At 49.4% G+C, this 17,328-nt stretch overlaps 7 protein-coding genes across 7 annotated transcripts; 4 read left to right on the top strand and 3 right to left on the bottom strand.

The window, feature by feature from the left end:
- Positions 1 to 133: 133 nt before the first annotated feature.
- C8Q69DRAFT_441764 (hypothetical protein) lies at positions 134 to 806 on the top strand (the record flags this gene model as incomplete). Its single annotated transcript, XM_028628776.1, has 2 exons — positions 134 to 488; positions 550 to 806. The coding sequence occupies 2 exons, from the start codon at positions 134 to 136 to the stop codon at positions 804 to 806; spliced, it is 612 nt and encodes a 203-aa protein (XP_028487221.1).
- A 130-nt stretch (positions 807 to 936) lies between these two features.
- On the bottom strand, positions 937 to 2,146 carry C8Q69DRAFT_141473 (hypothetical protein). Its single transcript, XM_028625436.1, has one exon. The coding sequence runs from the start codon at positions 1,876 to 1,878 to the stop codon at positions 1,066 to 1,068; it is 813 nt and encodes a 270-aa protein (XP_028487220.1). The 5' UTR covers positions 1,879 to 2,146; the 3' UTR covers positions 937 to 1,065.
- Positions 2,147 to 2,362: 216 nt separating this feature from the next.
- C8Q69DRAFT_485059 (putative pre-rRNA processing nucleolar protein Sik1) lies at positions 2,363 to 4,033 on the bottom strand (the record flags this gene model as incomplete). Its single annotated transcript, XM_028631808.1, has 3 exons — positions 2,363 to 2,641; positions 2,692 to 3,811; positions 3,870 to 4,033. 3 exons carry the CDS (start codon positions 4,031 to 4,033, stop codon positions 2,363 to 2,365), a joined length of 1,563 nt encoding a protein of 520 aa, XP_028487219.1.
- A 181-nt stretch (positions 4,034 to 4,214) lies between these two features.
- Positions 4,215 to 6,510, top strand: C8Q69DRAFT_141537 (putative T-complex protein 1 zeta subunit). Its single transcript, XM_028625437.1, has 7 exons — positions 4,215 to 4,445; positions 4,499 to 4,593; positions 4,651 to 4,672; positions 4,735 to 4,776; positions 4,825 to 4,845; positions 4,899 to 5,072; positions 5,132 to 6,510. Exons 1-7 carry the CDS (start codon positions 4,404 to 4,406, stop codon positions 6,356 to 6,358), a joined length of 1,623 nt encoding a protein of 540 aa, XP_028487218.1. The 5' UTR covers positions 4,215 to 4,403; the 3' UTR covers positions 6,359 to 6,510.
- C8Q69DRAFT_141467 (putative histone acetyltransferase) lies at positions 6,511 to 8,140 on the bottom strand. The gene has a single exon (XM_028625435.1). It carries the CDS (start codon positions 7,710 to 7,712, stop codon positions 6,663 to 6,665), a length of 1,050 nt encoding a protein of 349 aa, XP_028487217.1. The 5' UTR covers positions 7,713 to 8,140; the 3' UTR covers positions 6,511 to 6,662.
- On the top strand, positions 8,141 to 12,147 carry C8Q69DRAFT_141570 (hypothetical protein). The gene is made up of 3 exons (XM_028625438.1): positions 8,141 to 8,823; positions 8,880 to 9,386; positions 9,440 to 12,147. Exons 1-3 carry the CDS (start codon positions 8,569 to 8,571, stop codon positions 11,978 to 11,980), a joined length of 3,303 nt encoding a protein of 1,100 aa, XP_028487216.1. The 5' UTR covers positions 8,141 to 8,568; the 3' UTR covers positions 11,981 to 12,147.
- C8Q69DRAFT_456002 (hypothetical protein) lies at positions 12,122 to 14,249 on the top strand. Its single transcript, XM_028629804.1, has 3 exons — positions 12,122 to 12,579; positions 12,663 to 12,783; positions 12,838 to 14,249. The coding sequence occupies exons 1-3, from the start codon at positions 12,314 to 12,316 to the stop codon at positions 14,071 to 14,073; spliced, it is 1,623 nt and encodes a 540-aa protein (XP_028487215.1). The 5' UTR covers positions 12,122 to 12,313; the 3' UTR covers positions 14,074 to 14,249.
- The last annotated feature ends 3,079 nt before the right edge of the window (positions 14,250 to 17,328 follow it).

The following is a 17,328-nucleotide window of genomic DNA, read 5'->3' as shown; positions in this document are numbered from 1 at the left end:
GTCGTCCGATCTCGGAAAAACTAAACTTTACCCGGAGGGCCGGTTTGGACCTCGTCGGGGAAGATATACAGAAGATATACAAGATTCAGATTCAGATATCAACGGCCAGTTAATTCCTGACCAGAAACTCGCCATGGCAGGTGACACGCGGGATGCCGGTTCCTCCCCCGCCGGAGAACAAATCGACGATAAATCTGCAGTTCAGACTTCCTCTGCCGCAGGCCAAAAACCCAAGCATGAGCTTCCCAAGTCGCAAGTCGGAAAGTTATGGGAGGCTTTTGGAAACCCGGAAGAGCCGATTAATATGGCACCTGGAGCATACAGTAACGCAGGAGGAAAGGCGAAGGATATTTCGGTGGCCGATACCGTCAAATCTATCTCTCTAAGCGAGATATCATCATTCTACAAAACACCATGTTCGCGCGATTCCTTACTCATCGGACTTGGAGCTGGTTTTGGCGTGGGTGGACTAAGAGGTGTTGTTGGAGGTAAACTTATGCATGTTACTGTCAGACAAAGTACAATTCGATCTGATTACAATTCATATAGGGCTCAAGTCTCTCTGGCCAGCATGTAACTGGGCGGTGGGCTCCTTTGCTGTCTTTTCGATTGCCGCCTACGAACTTTGCCAGCGCCAACGAGTGAAGGAGATTGATGGTATGAAGCAGGCTGTGGAGATGATGAAGGAGCTCAAATTGAAGAAGCAACGAGAGAAGGAGCAGAAACAGGCCGAGGAGGCAGCGCGTCAGGAGGAGGAGCGGAAACGGAAGAGCTGGACCAATCTTTCGAATTATAAATTCTGGTAACCTCTCTTCCTACGCAAAAAATGGGAGTCAAGGAGTTGTCAGGGATTTCAAAATGGTCATTGCAGAGTGGACATGGCGGGAGCATTTATTGTGTGTTCGACTGGCATCTTGCCCTTTATTAACCTGTAAAATATATCCAATTCAATGTTGATATCTCCAATCCAATGGGAAGAAAAAGCATCATATCCCGTCAATCTCTAATGATTGCTCGTATCCTTAACCCGATGCGCCAAGTGCAGAAAGTCGTATCAGTTTCGTATCAGTGAACTAGGTCATCCGTGCTGAATTTGACCCTCTTTTGTACCACCTTTTCTGGTACATTACTAGCATTCTCTCGATTCATCCCTTCTCGCCGCTCCCTTCGTCTCTCTCGTTCTTCTCGGGCTTCACGTGTCTTCCAATCCGACACTTGCTTCTGCCTCTTCTGTGACCTGGCCCAAGCTATCGCGGCCGTTGGTTTGAATCCAATGCCGTTGATACCATATCCATCGTCATTAGGATCGTTAGGCTCGTGTCCTGTAATCTCAGAATCGTGCCACGTGAGCGTGTCTTCGCTAGCTTTGCTAGCTAGAGGCGGTGATTTTCGCCGACTGCGCGGTTTGATGGGCTTTTTTATTGGACGTTTCTTGCGTGGGCTATGCGAAGGTGTGGCATCGGACGACGAGGTTGGTGTTTTCATACCACTATCTGTGTCTTGGGTATCGGAGATGGCGTTAGATTGTGCGCTTGAGACATGGTCGCTTTGCGCGGAGGAAGATGATGCTGGCATATCGGCATCTCCTGACGTAGGCAGACCGAATGCCACCTGGCCAGATGTCTGCTTTATATCCTCGAGGGGATTGTAGATCTCAAAATCTGGATTTGGAACATATTCACCACGGATAGCAAGCTCGCGCAGACGTCCTGCGACTGCGGTTCGCGGACTGTAGCCTCCCTCCTCTTCACGCAAGCACGCCTCCTGAAAGCTGGAGATGGAGATAGTCGATGGAGGAGAGGCAGATGGACTATAACAGTCAGACTCCGAAGTTTCTCGTTTGCGCTTCGGCGACTTGAATGGTAATAGCGTTGCCATTATGTATTACTTAGCGGGGCTGCTAGAGACGACTGTGGGGAAATCAGTAGTGAGCGATGAGACCGCAAACGGGGATGTAGATCTCAAGAGCTGCTCAACTGAGCTGGAGCACTTCTTCACAGAATAACGACAGCATGATAGCCATTGCGGCTTCACTGTAGTTGATGGGAGGCCTTGTCGAGATAATCCCTAGTAGCGTTGCGGAATGGAGGAAAAGCAGGTGGGCGTCATACTTGCCCGTTGCCGCACTTTCTCCGCACTTTTCCCGAGGAGTTTCACCAAGCAAGGGAGTATTATGAGGAAGGCCAGTGCTAAACGGATTTTTGATACAGTTCCAAGCTGCCTAGTACACGTATTTTTACAACAAAATCCCTATCCGTCGAGACATAAATAACAAGAGTAAATAAAGCGAGACATGATCACAAAATCAACCAGAAAGAACGCCGCGTCGATTACTCCGACCCATCCCATAATATGGTAGCGATTAGGCCTTCGACTTCTTTTTAGACGACTCGACCTCACCGTCGCGCTTCCGTTTCTTCTTGTCAGAGACGTCGTCGTCGCCTACGTCGGACTTTCTCTTCTTCTTCTTGTCCTTCTTTTCTTCCTTGTCCTTCTTCTCCTTCTTCTCTTTCTTCTCCTTCTTCTCCTTCTTGTCCTTCTTTTCCTTCTTTTCGGCCTTGTCATCAGCATCTTCCATCTCGACATCGCTGTGCTGCTCGTCAACTTCGATGTCGGCCAGGATATCATCCATGGCAGATTTCTGCTCCACGTTAGTGAATGACATTGTAAAGGAAGACCATTGAAACCTACCATAGCGACCTCGTTCTTGGTGGGCGCGGCGCCGGAAACGTAGAACTCAAGACGCTCCTCCACCTGCTTCTTCAAGACATCTCCAAACTTGGTGGTGGGCGTCTCGGAGAAGTTGTCGATTCTAGACGCGATAGAACACTTGTTCGCAAGGAATCTCGAGATTCTTCCCTTGTTCTTGGGACCAGCACGACCGATGAAGGAGGAGTGGTACAGCAGTCCGTACTTGGGCGTGTTGCCCTTGGTCTTGAGAGCGCGGAAAAGCGCCTTCTCCGCGCCCAGAATCTGAACAGTAGATGCCGGGTACTTGGAGAGGTTGGTCAAGCTTCCAGCGTGAGAGATCAAACGAGCGCCGACAATCTCTCCAATCAAAGCGGCCAGATTGGGAGCAACAACACTCATCTTGGAAACCAAGTAGGAGTGGAGGTTCTTGCGGTACTTGGAAAGGCTCACAACGCGTTCGGCGAAGGAGACCACGTTTTCCATGTCAGTCTGGGAGATTTCCTGACCCATGCTGTGCTTGGCAGCATCAATGATGCTCCTGGCAACACCCTCGTCGTCTTCCACAAGGGCAGCCAAGTCGTGCAGACTCTCCTCAGTAAGGGTCGTCTTGTCCTTCACAAAGAGGGCAACCTGAGCATAGCGCTGATTGTCTGAGACGATCTTGACAAGCTCAGGGAAGTGCCAACCGTACCATTCCCTGACTCTCATAGAGAAGGTGTTGATAGCCTTGTCAAGTTGGTCGAGGATAGCGATAGCCTGGATGATGTGGTTGTCGTCTCGCTGCACGGAAAACTTGACCTTGGCACGCGAATAGGCGTGACCAAGACCCAATTGAGCGGTGTCGACATCACCCTCGCGGAGCTGCTTCAGCAGCTTCGTGGCATGAAGTCGGACGCCTCGGAGCATATCCTGGACAACCTCACTGGTATCGCCGGTCTCGCAGTCGACGAAGTCGAAAGCGGACTTGATACTACCCGCGAGAGCCTTATCCGAGACACCGAGGGAAATCTTCTTCTTCTTGCCTGGCTTCGGCAGGTTCAGCTCGAGGAAATTAACCAGAGTCTCGGAGGCGACTCCCTCAGAAACATCGTTGATCTCACTGAGGGCCTGTTTGTTGTTTCTAGAAGACTTTTCGTTAGGTCTGTAATAGCGAAAGGAGCGGAGGTCGTAGGACATACTCGAAAGGCAGAAAACTTGCCAAATCGACCATCTTTCCAAACTTCGCAAGATCCTGCACACCCTCCTGAACCTCCTTGAGGCGGTTTCCGACAGTGTCCGCCTGGTGTGCGACCTTGAAGAGCGAGTAGCCCATCGGGCTCTCGAACAGCAGGTAGTCGGCCATGGCGAGATTGATCTGAGGCCACGAAAATTCGACGAAAAAGTAACCTCACGCGAGCGATATGTCTCGCTGCCCACACTCCAGAGTGTTGCGACAATAAAATCGCTGTTGGGTGGGGGAGTTCTAGAGGCTGGAGAAGTCGAAATCGAGATTCGTGATGTCGGAGCTCTTTTTTTTCTGCGGCGGCGCTAGTGCGAACTTCAATGTGGGCTTTTTGGGCAAAACTAAGCTCACCGCGTTCGACGGGTGAACCACCAGCTGCGTGCCAGCGCGGGTCGTCAGTTTGGCCTACCATCACATCACCTTCAGTCACAAAAACATTTGCTTCTTCCTGAAGGGCTTTGTTTCTTGATTTCTCGTTTAGTTTGCAGCAATGTCTGCGGCGCAGTTGCTCAACCCCAAGGCCGAGTCGAGGGTAGGACTCCAACCCAAGTGCCCCTCCGTGACGAAGAGACTGACAATTTGCAGCGGAGAGGGGAGGCTTTGAAGGTAAACATCAGTGCCGGAGAGGGTCTCCAAGATGTCCTGAAGTCGAATCTTGGTCCATCTGGGACCATTAAGATGTATGTTGCAGCAGACGGACACTGGGGTGGAGTAATGATACTGACGGATTCTTCTAGGTTGGTAGACGGTGCAGGCGGGGTACGCATTATTATCATCTTGGAAACTATACAGTGACGAATACTCATTCGACCGTGGAATAGATCAAGCTCACCAAGGACGGAAATGTTCTGTTGCGAGAGATGGTTCGTTAAAACTCCCTGTGCTGATGATATCTGAGCTAACGGTTATAGCAAATTCAAAACCCCACTGCCGTAAGCACCTTTTTGTCCCCCGAAATCTTTCTCGAGACTCATATTTTGTCAAGGTCATGATTGCACGTGCAGCCACGGCCCAGGACGATATTACTGGAGACGGAACAACATCTGTGGTTCTCACGGTTGGAGAGCTCCTCAAACAAGCCGATCGCCATATCTCCGAGGGACTGCACCCTCGAGTACTGACGGATGGCTACGAAATCGCAAAGAACGAGACGTTGAAGGTGGGGATATCCAACAATGCTGTTGAGACTCTGTGGCTGATCTCTTCCCCCGTTGCTAGTTCCTCGACCAGTTTAAGCTACAGCGGGATATTGACCGTGAACTCTTGCTCTCCGTGGCCCGAACGTCGCTTTCTACAAAGCTCAACAGTGCTCTGGCCGAGAAGTTGACCCCTGACATTGTCGACGCTGTTCTCGCTATCTATAAGAAGCCTACAAAGCCCGACCTGCACATGATCGAGATTATGAAGATGCAGCACCGGACTGCATCCGACACGCAGCTCATCCGCGGACTGGCACTCGACCACGGAGCTCGTCACCCTGATATGCCGAAGCGAGTGGAAAACGCTTTCATTCTGACTCTGAACGTCAGCTTGGAGTATGAAAAGTCTGAGATCAACTCCGGCTTCTATTACTCGAGCGCCGAGCAGAGAGACAAGCTGGTAGAGAGCGAGCGTAGATTCGTCGACGCAAAGCTTCAGAAGATCGTGGAGCTTAAGAAGCAGGTCTGCGGCAACGACCCTAAGAAGGGCTTTGTTGTCATTAACCAAAAGGGTATCGACCCCCTGAGTCTGGACGTCCTTGTCAAGAATGGTATTCTTGCCCTTCGGAGAGCCAAGAGAAGGAACATGGAACGTCTCCAGCTGGTGTGCGGTGGTACTGCGCAGAACAGTGTCGATGACCTCACGCCCGATGTTCTTGGTTGGGCCGGTCTTGTCTACGAGCACACGCTCGGAGAGGAGAAGTACACTTTTGTCGAGGAGGTCAAGGACCCCAAGTCTGTCACTATTCTCATCAAGGGCCCTAACGCCCACACAATCAATCAGATCAATGACGCTGTTCGAGATGGTCTGCGTTCGGTGTACAACACTATCGTCGACGGCTGCGTTGTACCGGGTGCAGGAGCTTTCCAGATCGCCTGTGCCACGCACCTTTCCTCGGAGAATTTCCGCAAGACGGTCAAGGGCAAGGCTAAGTTCGGTGTGTCTGCCTTCGCGGAGGCTCTCCTCATTATTCCCAAGACTCTAGCTGCCAACTCTGGCCACGACATCCAGGACTCGCTAGCGGCCCTACAGGGTGAACAGGAGGAGGGCAACATTGTCGGTCTCGACCTGGCTACCGGCGAGCCAATGGATCCTGTTCAGGAGGGTGTCTTCGATTCGTACCGTGTGCTGCGGAATTGCATCGCATCTAGCACTGGCATCGCATCGAATCTACTTCTCTGCGATGAGCTGCTGAAGGCACGCCAGATGGGTAAATCGGGCGGTCCTGCTGGAATGGAGGAGTAATGCATAAGGGCTGTGACATCTCCATAGGTTATATTGGAAGTATCCCTCTTCAGCCAAAAAAAGGAAAAAGGTGTACTGAAATAAATGTATCAATGAGTCCACTTTAGATGCACGGATGCAGAAATAATCATGCCCATATTATCCATTATTCGTATCATATATGTATGACCAGACAGGTAGTGTCAGGTTAACAGATTTTCAAACTGACATTAGAAAAAATATAAAAGGGGTATCATCTTTAGCATCCTCGCCGTCCCAACCATGCAGACCCAAGTATCCATAGAAGCGACATACTGCCACCTGATCAGTCACTCTCTCCTTCTGACCCTGAATGGCCACTAGATTGCATATTCCCCGTTGCCCATTGTCCCAGGAACCCTTCTTCTCTCACAGGATCCCTGAGACTGACGCCGTGGATCTTGGCCCACTCAAGCACGTTCGATTTGCGGACCGTCACAGTCTCACTATGAGCAAGTTCCTCTGCAGCTGACGATGCTATTTTGCGCTTCTTGTTGCCCTGCTGCGGCTCCACAACACCCATTCCTTTCAGAGCTGTGATCACGTCTTCCGTTAACATACCCGTAGCCAGTCCGATTTCGCGGACTGTCATCCGTTGGCGAGCGGGACGCTTCTTCGCCCCTTTGCCTGTGCTCTGCTTCTGTTGCACCAGCTCCTCCTGGCCTCCTCCTGGCGGGCCAACTAGGCAATACCTAGCGATCCGTTCCTCCCAGAAGCGACAATAACTGCGGCGTCCCATTTCGCTCAATGGCCTCTCAGGCCCGCCGATAACGCCCCCTTCCCATTCCCAGCCGCTTAGTTTATAGCTCACGCCCATGAGAAGCTTTCCGAGCTGCTTGTGTTGGTATGGAGGAAATATGAGGATGCAGGCAAGGTTGTTTGCATCCCATGATAGCTTTTCTTTAGAGAAATACCCTAGAATATAGTAATTCTCCGGATCGGCCGGGTCGACATAGGTGAGAATGTAGTACAGAAAGGAAGAAACGTCGAAGAAGACGGATTTATGATCGAGGAACAGTTTCGCGAATAGCGACAGATTCTGCGCAAAGAGTTTCGAGTCCTCCCCATCTACCTCCCAGACTGAATATCCGTCATGCTCGTAGACTTGCACTCCGGGAGGGGTTGTTCGATACTGGCAGACACGGGTGTGGCCTGCATAGGCGTGGACGTCGCATGAATATCGGAAACACCAGCGACAGACATAGAGCCGATCTGTGTTTTTTGGCACGAGTTCTTCGGGGTATATTGATTGGTACCAGGTCTTGAAGAGGAGGTCTCCTAGCACGACGTGCTTGACATTGCGCTCGCTGGATGGTTTATGATCGCTGCGGGCCATAGTGATAGTAGGCTGGAGGGGGACAGAAAGTTGTTCCCCAATGACAATCTGACTTTGACACTGCCCTGTAAGTTGGATATTTCTGAGCTAGATAGATACTCATGAATCGCGAACGAGGGCGAGCGCGTGACAGGTTCTGTTCTGCCTTCTTCGGAACCAGGTGCGATAACTGTGAGGAGGAGGGAGCAGTCAACTGATAGACATATGTATATATAACTCGTGAAGCAGAGCGCAATAGCAGGAGTTAAAAAGTATCTGGAGACGAGACGATATGATAAGATCGAGACCGTTTTAAAGACATCGCATCGCCGTCAACGCGTCGATCGGGCTGCCTGAAGAGGAATGGCGCGGCGATCGCAAGGCGGGGGCGGCAGTAGTCGGCAGCTTGAATGACAGCAGAAGGCGGAGAAGACAGACGAAGGTGAAGCAACTAATTATACATCATCTATCCGCCTGTCTATCAATGACCGATCATCGACTCTGCTGGTCGGGATTATTGTACGCGACCGACAGACGTCCTGCCAGTGACTGCTGGCCTCGGATTTCTTGTCGTACACACTCTCGTCTGCTAATGGTCATATGCCATGAGTGTCTGACGAGGCTAAGTGATTAGGCAGTCCCCAACAGCTCTAGGCTACCTCGTTATTGCAAAGCCATCCAAAGCTGCTTATCTTTGTTGTTCTTTATCCCATTACTATCTGCGAGAACTCCGTGTATTGTCTTTTCTCATGATAGCTTCAGCAATATCCTGCTTGACAGCTCGTGGATAAGACGACTGCGACTCTACTGTCCCGTTTCGTTGCCTTGCCATCAACGTCGGAGAGTTCAACTATCCGAATCGTCGCCACTACACGAGATGCTTCAACCGTTCAAGGTCAGGGACCTTGTTTCCCAGACTGCCAATGCGAATTTGCACGCCGTTGCCTCAGCAGAGAGTACTTCTCAGGATACAGCAGCAAAGTATACAGAAATCCGAACAACCCACGATGTACGGAGAGATGAACGACATGGCGTGGTTGTACTTTCTGCCTCCGAATATGATCACATAATCTCCACCCATCCACGAGCAGCACTTACGTATATGGACCCTGATGACGGAGAGACTATCACTGTAAGTACTACTGACTGAGTCTATATAGTCAAGCGGATGCTAATACTTTCAACTAGGTTGGCTCATCGTTGGAGCTGTCTCAACGTTTGGAAGATCCTGTTTTCGATTCAACTCTGCCGTGGGCCTCTCCTCCCTCTCCTGGTCCATCTTCATCGCAAGATGACCAGAATCCGATGCATATATTCGATATCCGTAGATCGAATTCAGTCACAGAATTATGGAAGAGATATGAGCGAAGTAACCGGTTTCCAGAGCAATCATCTTCCCAGGAGACCTCCCTTGAGGATGTGAGCGAATCCAAACCGTCTAAACCGGTCTTTGGAGATGCTAGCACTGTTGACATCCGTCAACGCTGGCTCCGTGCTTGCAACCCGCCTCAGGTCCCCAAGAGAGAACCATCGCCCCGCAAACAACAAGAGCAAGCTCCCCTTTCCAGTTTCTCCTCCGCTCAGGTGAGCGACGCAGCTTCTTCGTCTATGCCAGCAAACACCGACTATACTGGAGAAAAGGTTGCTTCGCAAGAATCCGGCACTTCCTTCCTCACTGCCGAAGGAAAGCGACAGGTAAGTTATCGAGTAGCCAGAAACTCCAAAGAACATATGCTGAGACAGAGTAGGCACAAGAGGCAGGCGCACGTATGCGTGGCTGGAGGCAGACTCCTGATGCTAGCACCTCGAGATTTATCTCTCTACCTTCTATCCAAGGTGATCCTTGGGTGCCTGGAGCCTCTATGAATTGTTCTACCAATGCGTCCATGCGGGCAAGCTCACGGCCGGAGGCTACACCAAATCCCGAGCCGCCTGCTGGCGATGAGGCTCAACCGCTGCTAGCTGCATTTGAAGCCGAAATGTCCAGAATCATGGAAGCCCACACTGACGCTGAACGTGAAGGGCCTGGAGCTAGCATTTCTACTCCTGTGGAGACGCAAGGAGCACAACAGCCCTCTGATGCCACCAGGCCGGCAGACCTCTTTGTTCATGCTATGAATAATGTGATTGGAAAAGTAGAGCTTGTCGGGTCAGAGTTGAGGGCTAGGCTCCCGGAAATCGAGCGTCAAGTTTCAAGCGCTCAGAGGGCCTTTCCTGAACAAATCCGACCAACTTTACAGAATGCGCTGTCCGCCCTTGACGGCTGTGTCAAGAATCTAGCATATTCCCTTGGTGAGGCTTCAATTGTCTCAGGGAATCCCGCCAATAGGGTCCGCACCCCGGAGTTTCCTCAGGCTGAGCAGGCCGTCAATGATTTCCGCGAACTGGCCAGTGAATTTAGTCAAATTGGCCGCACCTTGTTTGAGTCCTTCCGCACTGAGTTTGGACCATCGTTCAGCTCTGGCGCTACCCAGGAGTCTTCTGCTGAGGCCATATCTGCTTCCACTCAAACAGACACCGCTGTCCCGGATGTCGATTCTCAACCTGGCAGCACTGTGAGCTCGGCAGTTTCTGAAATGCAGGGACAACATGAGACATCCGGTCCTTCTTCCTTTTCAAAAGGCAAAGAGAGGGTAGCCGATATCACAGACGACACTCACAAGGAAGTTTTTGACAGAGAATCTAGCCAGACTAAGACCGATGAGGGAGCTGCTACGTTTGGACAGCCGCCACTTTCCCTCCAGGGAGCATCTTACCCACACATTGGATTCTCTACGTGGCAGTTACCTACGGTGCCTCCTTTTGGAAGACCAGGCAATCTGCCGATTCCACATGACCCGTATCCACCACCACCACCGCCGCCGCAGTCAGACTCTCAGGCTGCTAGCTCCCTCCAAACTAGTTCTCAGGCGCCCGCATCCGAGCAAGAGACTTTGTTCATCGGGAATGTTGGATATAACGTGACTGATAAGGTTATTCAAGACGTGTTCGCTTCCAAAGGGTTTTTGGTCAAAGTGGATCTACCGGTCGATCTTGAAAGCGGAAGGCATGCAGGCTTTGGGTACTTGCATTTTCCATCCGTTCATTCTGCAAAAGCAGCACTAGCAGCTCTTCAGGGTGCTCATATCGATGGCCATTCTATCAATCTCGAGTTTTGTCACGGCGCGCTACATAACTCCAAGGATAACGCTGCATCCTTATCGGGTGCTACGGAGCGTCCTCTAGGGCTCCTGAACCCCAGATCGCAGTCTGCATATCCTCAGGTTAAGGATTCCTTCTCGAAGAAAGTGTGCACAGCCGGAACTCCCTCAGCGATGGCGAAGTGTCAAAATATCTCCACGCTTCAGGGGAGCTCAAAGAATGACACAGGGGTTAGCATGCTTGATGAGGCTGTTGTTGATCCTGAGTTTTCTGCTCGTTACCCCTCCCTTTTGTCCGGAGGTCCAGGGGTCGGGGCAGCAGACACTCCTTCTCCTGGGAAACTCGCGGAGTTGAATACGAAGGCGAGAATACCAGAATTTCCGCCTGTTTCTCAGGTAGATGCACACGTCTTGAGAACTAGCCATCGCCTTTCTCACCCAACGCCATGTGCTCATATTAATATGTCGGAGGCCAGACAGAACCAAGATGGCAACCCTCATCCCGCTCTCGTTGATACGGGCGATGTGCCAGTCGCTTCCACAGATGAACAGCCAGTATCACTGCCCAGGCGCTCACCCTATCACAGAGGAAGGCGACCAATGTCGACGCGTGAGCCATACGATCAATACGGTGGTGCCAGCCTTCCACGGCGTGTACTGCATGGACCGCATCGATCCAATACGTTGACAACTGTTGGTCCTTCGAGAAGGCCTCTAGAGCCTTCTAAACATATTTTTAACCCAGAGATGCTCCCGAGACGTTGGCAAAGCGCACGTTCCGCTGTCTGTGCACCTGATACAAACGATCCGCGATGGATACGCCATGCTAGGCTTACCGAGAGGCAAAATGACCAGGGCCCTCACCAACAAACCAGCCTTAATGAAATTTCACGGGCATCCAGCGGCTTCCCCGTTGATGACATCCACAACCATAACGAGGGATCAGGGTCCGGCCCTCGATCTGACACCAGACGCAGGCACATTACTGGTTGCGTTGAAACGCTGCTTGAGCTTGGGTATGGCAGTATGAGGGGAGGTCGGCAGAGAATGACTATCTATGCAGAAGCGGCCGACGGAAAGATCCAAGATGCAATTGATATGATCGAAGAAGAAAGAAAGGCATACGAACAACAGGGGTCTCTTATTTGATTGTGTTATGCAAGGCGCAAATGTGGCCTGGGCTCTGGATCCTACATTAGGAATACTAATGACAATGAATCTTTTGTAAACGGTCCATGACAGTCTCGACAAGATAAATTCCGTAATTGATTGATTTATATATATTGTTGCAGCTCGAACTTATATCCAACTCCCAGTTTATCTCGATAAGCTAGTCCGGCCAATCGGGAGGCTCCGCCGGAGCTCGGTCATCGACGCGGACCTTTTTTGATCTGCACCGCAACATTGTAGAGTAATCAATCGTCAATGCAACGCTTTGCGCGACCTTAAGCTACTGGTCGTGCCCAGTTGACAGGAAGGGAAATGCGGACATGGAAACGGAGCTTTGCTACGTCGGTCTTACGGCTTAACCAACAGCCATCGACGATCGCATCTCCGGCGGCGCTACGATGTGCGCAGATCCTCCGAGCGTCGCGACACGGCGACTGCATCTATGAGAACAAAGAAGTCAAGGTCCAGGGATTTATACGTTCCGTTAGGAAACAGAAACGCTTCGCCTTCGCAGAGATCTCAGACGGGTCGACGGTGCAGCCGCTACAGGCGATCCTGACGCCAGCTCAAGCTGCCGAGTATGTCCTCCGCAATCAACTCAGGCGCGACAAGATGATTCTTATATCTGATAGATTTTGCTCACACGTGGTTTTGCTTTTAGTTTGACTACTGGTGCGGCAGTTGAGATATCTGGTCTGTGGAAGCCATGTCCTCCCGGCAAGGAACAGAGTCATGAGCTCCAAACTACAGACGTGAAGGTGGTTGGCGCCTCGGACGCTGAAGTAAGTGGTAAACTGCTAAGCAAAGCCCTGGGCTATCAAGCTGACATTCCTCAGACATATCCCATTCAGAAAAAGTATCATTCTCCCGACTTTCTTCGACAGATTCCCCACCTGCGTCTACGGACACCCTTCAGCTCCCTCCTATCGCGATTTCGCTCAGAATGCATATATCAGCTAGGAAACGTGTTCAGATCACATCCTTCAGGGGCGTTCACGCAGGTGCAGCCACCGTTGATAACATCGTCGGATTGCGAAGGCGCTGGTGAAACGTTCACTGTCATACCTAGGGAGTCAATGGGATCTGGACCTGAAGCAGAGCATTTCTTTCGTGCGCCGAAATATCTGACCGTTTCTTCCCAACTTCATCTTGAGGCATATGCTGCCGAATTAGGAAATGTATGGGCGCTTTCACCAACGTTCCGAGCGGAAAAGAGCGACACTCCACGCCATCTGAGCGAGTTCTATATGCTCGAAGCCGAGGTCAACTTCACGAATGATCTGGATTCGCTCACAGATTTGGTCGAATATGTCATTCGTGATCTCACACGACGGCTCTATGCCACACCCGCTGGACAGGAGATTTTGTCTGCCAAGCGGACAGGAGAGTCGGGACAGGAGAATGCAGAATCGGGCTCTTCATTACGTGAAAGATGGCAAAGCTTGATGGACGGGCCGAGATGGCATCGTGTCACATACACACGGGCAATTGAGCTGCTTCAAAATGCTGTTAAAGAGGACGGTGCTTCCTTTGACTTTCCACCATCGTGGTCTGATGGCCTTCAGCTGGAACATGAGAAGTACATTGTCGACGTCATCTACAAGGGTACTCCTGTTTTCGTGACGGACTATCCGAAGAAGGTCAAGCCATTCTATATGGCTCCTTCTCAGCTCTCAGAGACCGAAGGAGCTGCCTCACCACCGGGCGAGACAGTGGCATGCTTCGATCTTCTAGTGCCTGAGATCTGTGAAGTTGTTGGCGGCTCCCTGCGTGAACATCGACTGCCGAACATCATTGAGAATATGCGTGAGCACGGTCTCATCAAGACTCCTCCTCCACCAGCCGACTCCTCGTCCCCTCCTGTCTCAGCGGAGGAACCTCCATATCCATACTTGTTGCCGAACGAAGACCTCGCTCACCTGCGGTGGTATGCCGACCTTCGTCGCTGGGGCACCGCTCCTCACGGCGGCTTTGGCCTGGGCTTTGACAGACTTCTCGGATACTTGGCAGGTGTCAGCAGCCTTCGAGACATCGTGCCATTCCCGAGACATTTCGGAAGAGCCGATTGCTAGAAGCATATCGAAAAAAAATATCCGCCATAACTAGCCTCCACTCAGATATATCTGTGTTAGTACTGTACTATAGTGTACCATTGAAAGATATCCGAGCCATTCTAGGCTTATTTTATTTCCGTTTGGCACAACATCGATCTACTCGTCCTATATCCTCGAATGAAACATAACAGGCATAGTGATCTAAAAGAAAAATTATCATTCTCGTCCGATTCATTTTACAACTCTAGACGTTTTCTCTACGCGCACGCAGAGAACTCTACATTTCCTCATCTCTAAAGAAAGCATGTAGCTGATTCCGTAAACCCACAATCCAATCAGGAAAGAAAGGAGTATGATTCCTAAGCCCAGAAAACAACTATTCTACCCTCCTTTCCAGGTCCTCGATAGGACTCTCAATCTATCAGTTCTAGTAAATGCATAGTAAGAGATATGGTCTATGAGATATATATATATATATATACACTCTCAGCCAAGACCACAGTCTAAACAACGGCAAGAGCTGTTCATAGGATCATCCGAGTAAGTTAGTATAGTAAGCAAAGGGAAAATCCAAGTCGTCACGTAGTTACTTACTACCTATTATGCATGACAAGGTGATTAGAAAGTGAGGTTCGAAGCATTTTTAACTAGATTATGAACCAGCGAACGTACAGGAGAATAATAGGCCGACAACCAATTATTTATCCCCTGTAAGTAAGATATAGACACCTAGTCTTGAGTCCGAAATTACATCGCGTCCTTTTTTATATCACGCAATTATCATAATTAAATCCGTTTCTTTTATTTTTCGACAGAAAGACTAACTCTACCAGAAGATATGAGTAGGTAAGTATATATTGCTTCTCGGGATCTTCTCTCACTATACCATAGAGCGAGTTGTCAATGTACAGTACAATATAATATACCATCAGAATACTTCCTCTAATTATCCTAATCCAAAGGATTGTCGGGACTCTTGAGAGGATTTAATTCCATATAATTCCTTCCTGAATAGCACCATGCCATGCATAAAAATGAGCCTGCATCTTTTTCAGCTGATTAAACAAAACATGAAGAATATCCTCATTAATCACAGCTCATCACACAATATCCAATAACAATCCGTCGTCCATGTAAAGTATAAACACGAGTCCCTATTCCTATTTTCCAGTCTTCCTCGTAATCGCCATATAACTAACTACATCCCGCTCCTCGGTGCTGTTGCCTAAACAAGGCATAAACCACGAAATAAAGCCATAAGCCCCAACCCGCCCTATCTAGCTAACGTGACGGCTCTCTAGATATAATTATGTATGTACTACTAAAGCGAGCCAAGATCGCGAACGAACGAACTAAATAATATCGCCCCCAATCCCCCCTCCCCCCCATGTTTTTCCCCCCCATCACCCTCGTATCGTAGTTCTATTTAGAGTTTCAATAGACGATAATAGACGAGAGAAAGGTCTAGAAAAAAAAGAAAAAAATAAGATCGGAAAACACGAGTCAAGTGGGCTCCTTTTTAGCTCACATGATGGTCCGTTTACGTGTATACTATACTACTCAGTATACGACTCCTGCTACTAAGTATGGTACATGATAATAATAATAATATTAAATAATACAGAGTACTACGTACTACGTACTTTACTTAGATTTAGTTCAGAAACGAAACAGTACCTAGGTTCTCGGTCTGGGCCGATAGAAGAGCGTGAAGCGTCATCGGTTAGAGTCCGAGATCTGAGACATAATTATTATTAACTATTATTAGCTAGTACGTAGTAATAATAATAACGCCGAGGAAATAATTATTATAGTGAACACGTATTTTATCATTTTATGATTAGTATTCCTACTTTCCCTTCGGAGTCGGCCCGCTCGAACCATGGCGCCGTTTAGGCGTACCACATGGCATAAGACAGAGAGAAGAAAAAAAAAGGGCCAAGATTATTATTATTGAAAATAAAGTGAAGGTTTTAGAAGGACCGATCCGGCGAAGGCTCGGGGGGTATGTGTGTGTGAGCGTCTAGATTTCCGTTTTTTTTTTTTACCAGGTTTCGGTTCCAAGAAAGGTTAGAAAGCCAGAAAGCAAGGGCGGTAGTCTCATCGTTAGTGTACATAGAAGAATTTGGGTCAATCTTAGCTGTGGTAGGTGCTAGAAACACATTTATCATTGTTGTGTTCTGTCTCTGGTCTCACGATGCAAGTGCATTGCTCGGCTGCTGGCGGAAAACCCCAGGATCTAGAACGACTTCTGGCCGCGCCACATCTGGCATTGTAAAACGGCGGCTCAATTCGCCCTTCCCTCTCAGATTGATCCTTACTCTAGACTGGGGAAGGTCTGTTTTTCTTTTGAAGGTCTAGAAGCTATCCAATTCCAGCCTCTTCTGTAAGGAATGGGGCTAGTGAGTCGTCAGAGGTAGTGAGGGATAATAAAAACAACATATTGGGGACGAATGCCAAGTGTTTGTAGGTTTTAGTGGCTTCAGGATTGGAATGAAAAAGGATCAGACAATCTCATGGAAATTGTTTCTCAAACACACTAATCGGAATTTAAATTTACTCTAATCTCTCAATGCTTGCACGGTGGTCAAGCGAACAACTCTCGGTACCAAGCTCTAGACAAGTTGCAATGTCCTTCTGGTTATATCACTACCAGCCGTGGCTTGAGAAGGCTGAAACAAATATAAATGAATAGTCGTTATACACGAGTCGCTTTGTCTACCAGATACTAGTGATTCGGTTTAGCAGTATCTAGGCTCTTACACAAGCGCCCTCGTGGCCTGGTCCGATCTCCATATGGACTCTAGTTCAATTGTAATCAAGACTGTCCGCGATGGCCTCGTGACATTCAAAGAAAGGTCTAGATAACACGCGAGCGTATGCGTGACGGTTTCCAGTGGCGTATATACGGGATATACATTATTAAAGTAAATGGACGGATTAGCAAGAGATTATGAATCGGTCTTGTCACTTTCATAATAATAATTTGGATCCGTGGAAACAAATCCAAAATCGGGAGGCGGCGTTACGGCGTACCAATAAGCACTAGTAATAACTACCTAGATAGCAAAGCGTGGCGAAATTTATGCAGCGATTGTCTTGGCCCGACTCTGATCATGGTTGATTGCTGTTCAACTATGATCGCATGGGTTCAACTCCTCGGCATTGCGTGGTAAAAGATTTCAGTTCTTGCTTTCTGTTTTCTCTTGGCAGTGCGTCCCTTTATCCTAAAGTGGCCAATGATTGGAAGCTCCGATCTTGAATGTGAGCTCG

The sequence above is a fragment of the Paecilomyces variotii genome (genome assembly GCF_004022145.1).
Source record: "Paecilomyces variotii strain CBS 101075 chromosome Unknown C8Q69scaffold_2, whole genome shotgun sequence".
Taxonomy (NCBI): domain Eukaryota; kingdom Fungi; phylum Ascomycota; class Eurotiomycetes; order Eurotiales; family Thermoascaceae; genus Paecilomyces; species Paecilomyces variotii.
Note: the sequence above shows the minus strand (reverse complement) of the source record. Positions and strands in the feature narration are given on the sequence as shown.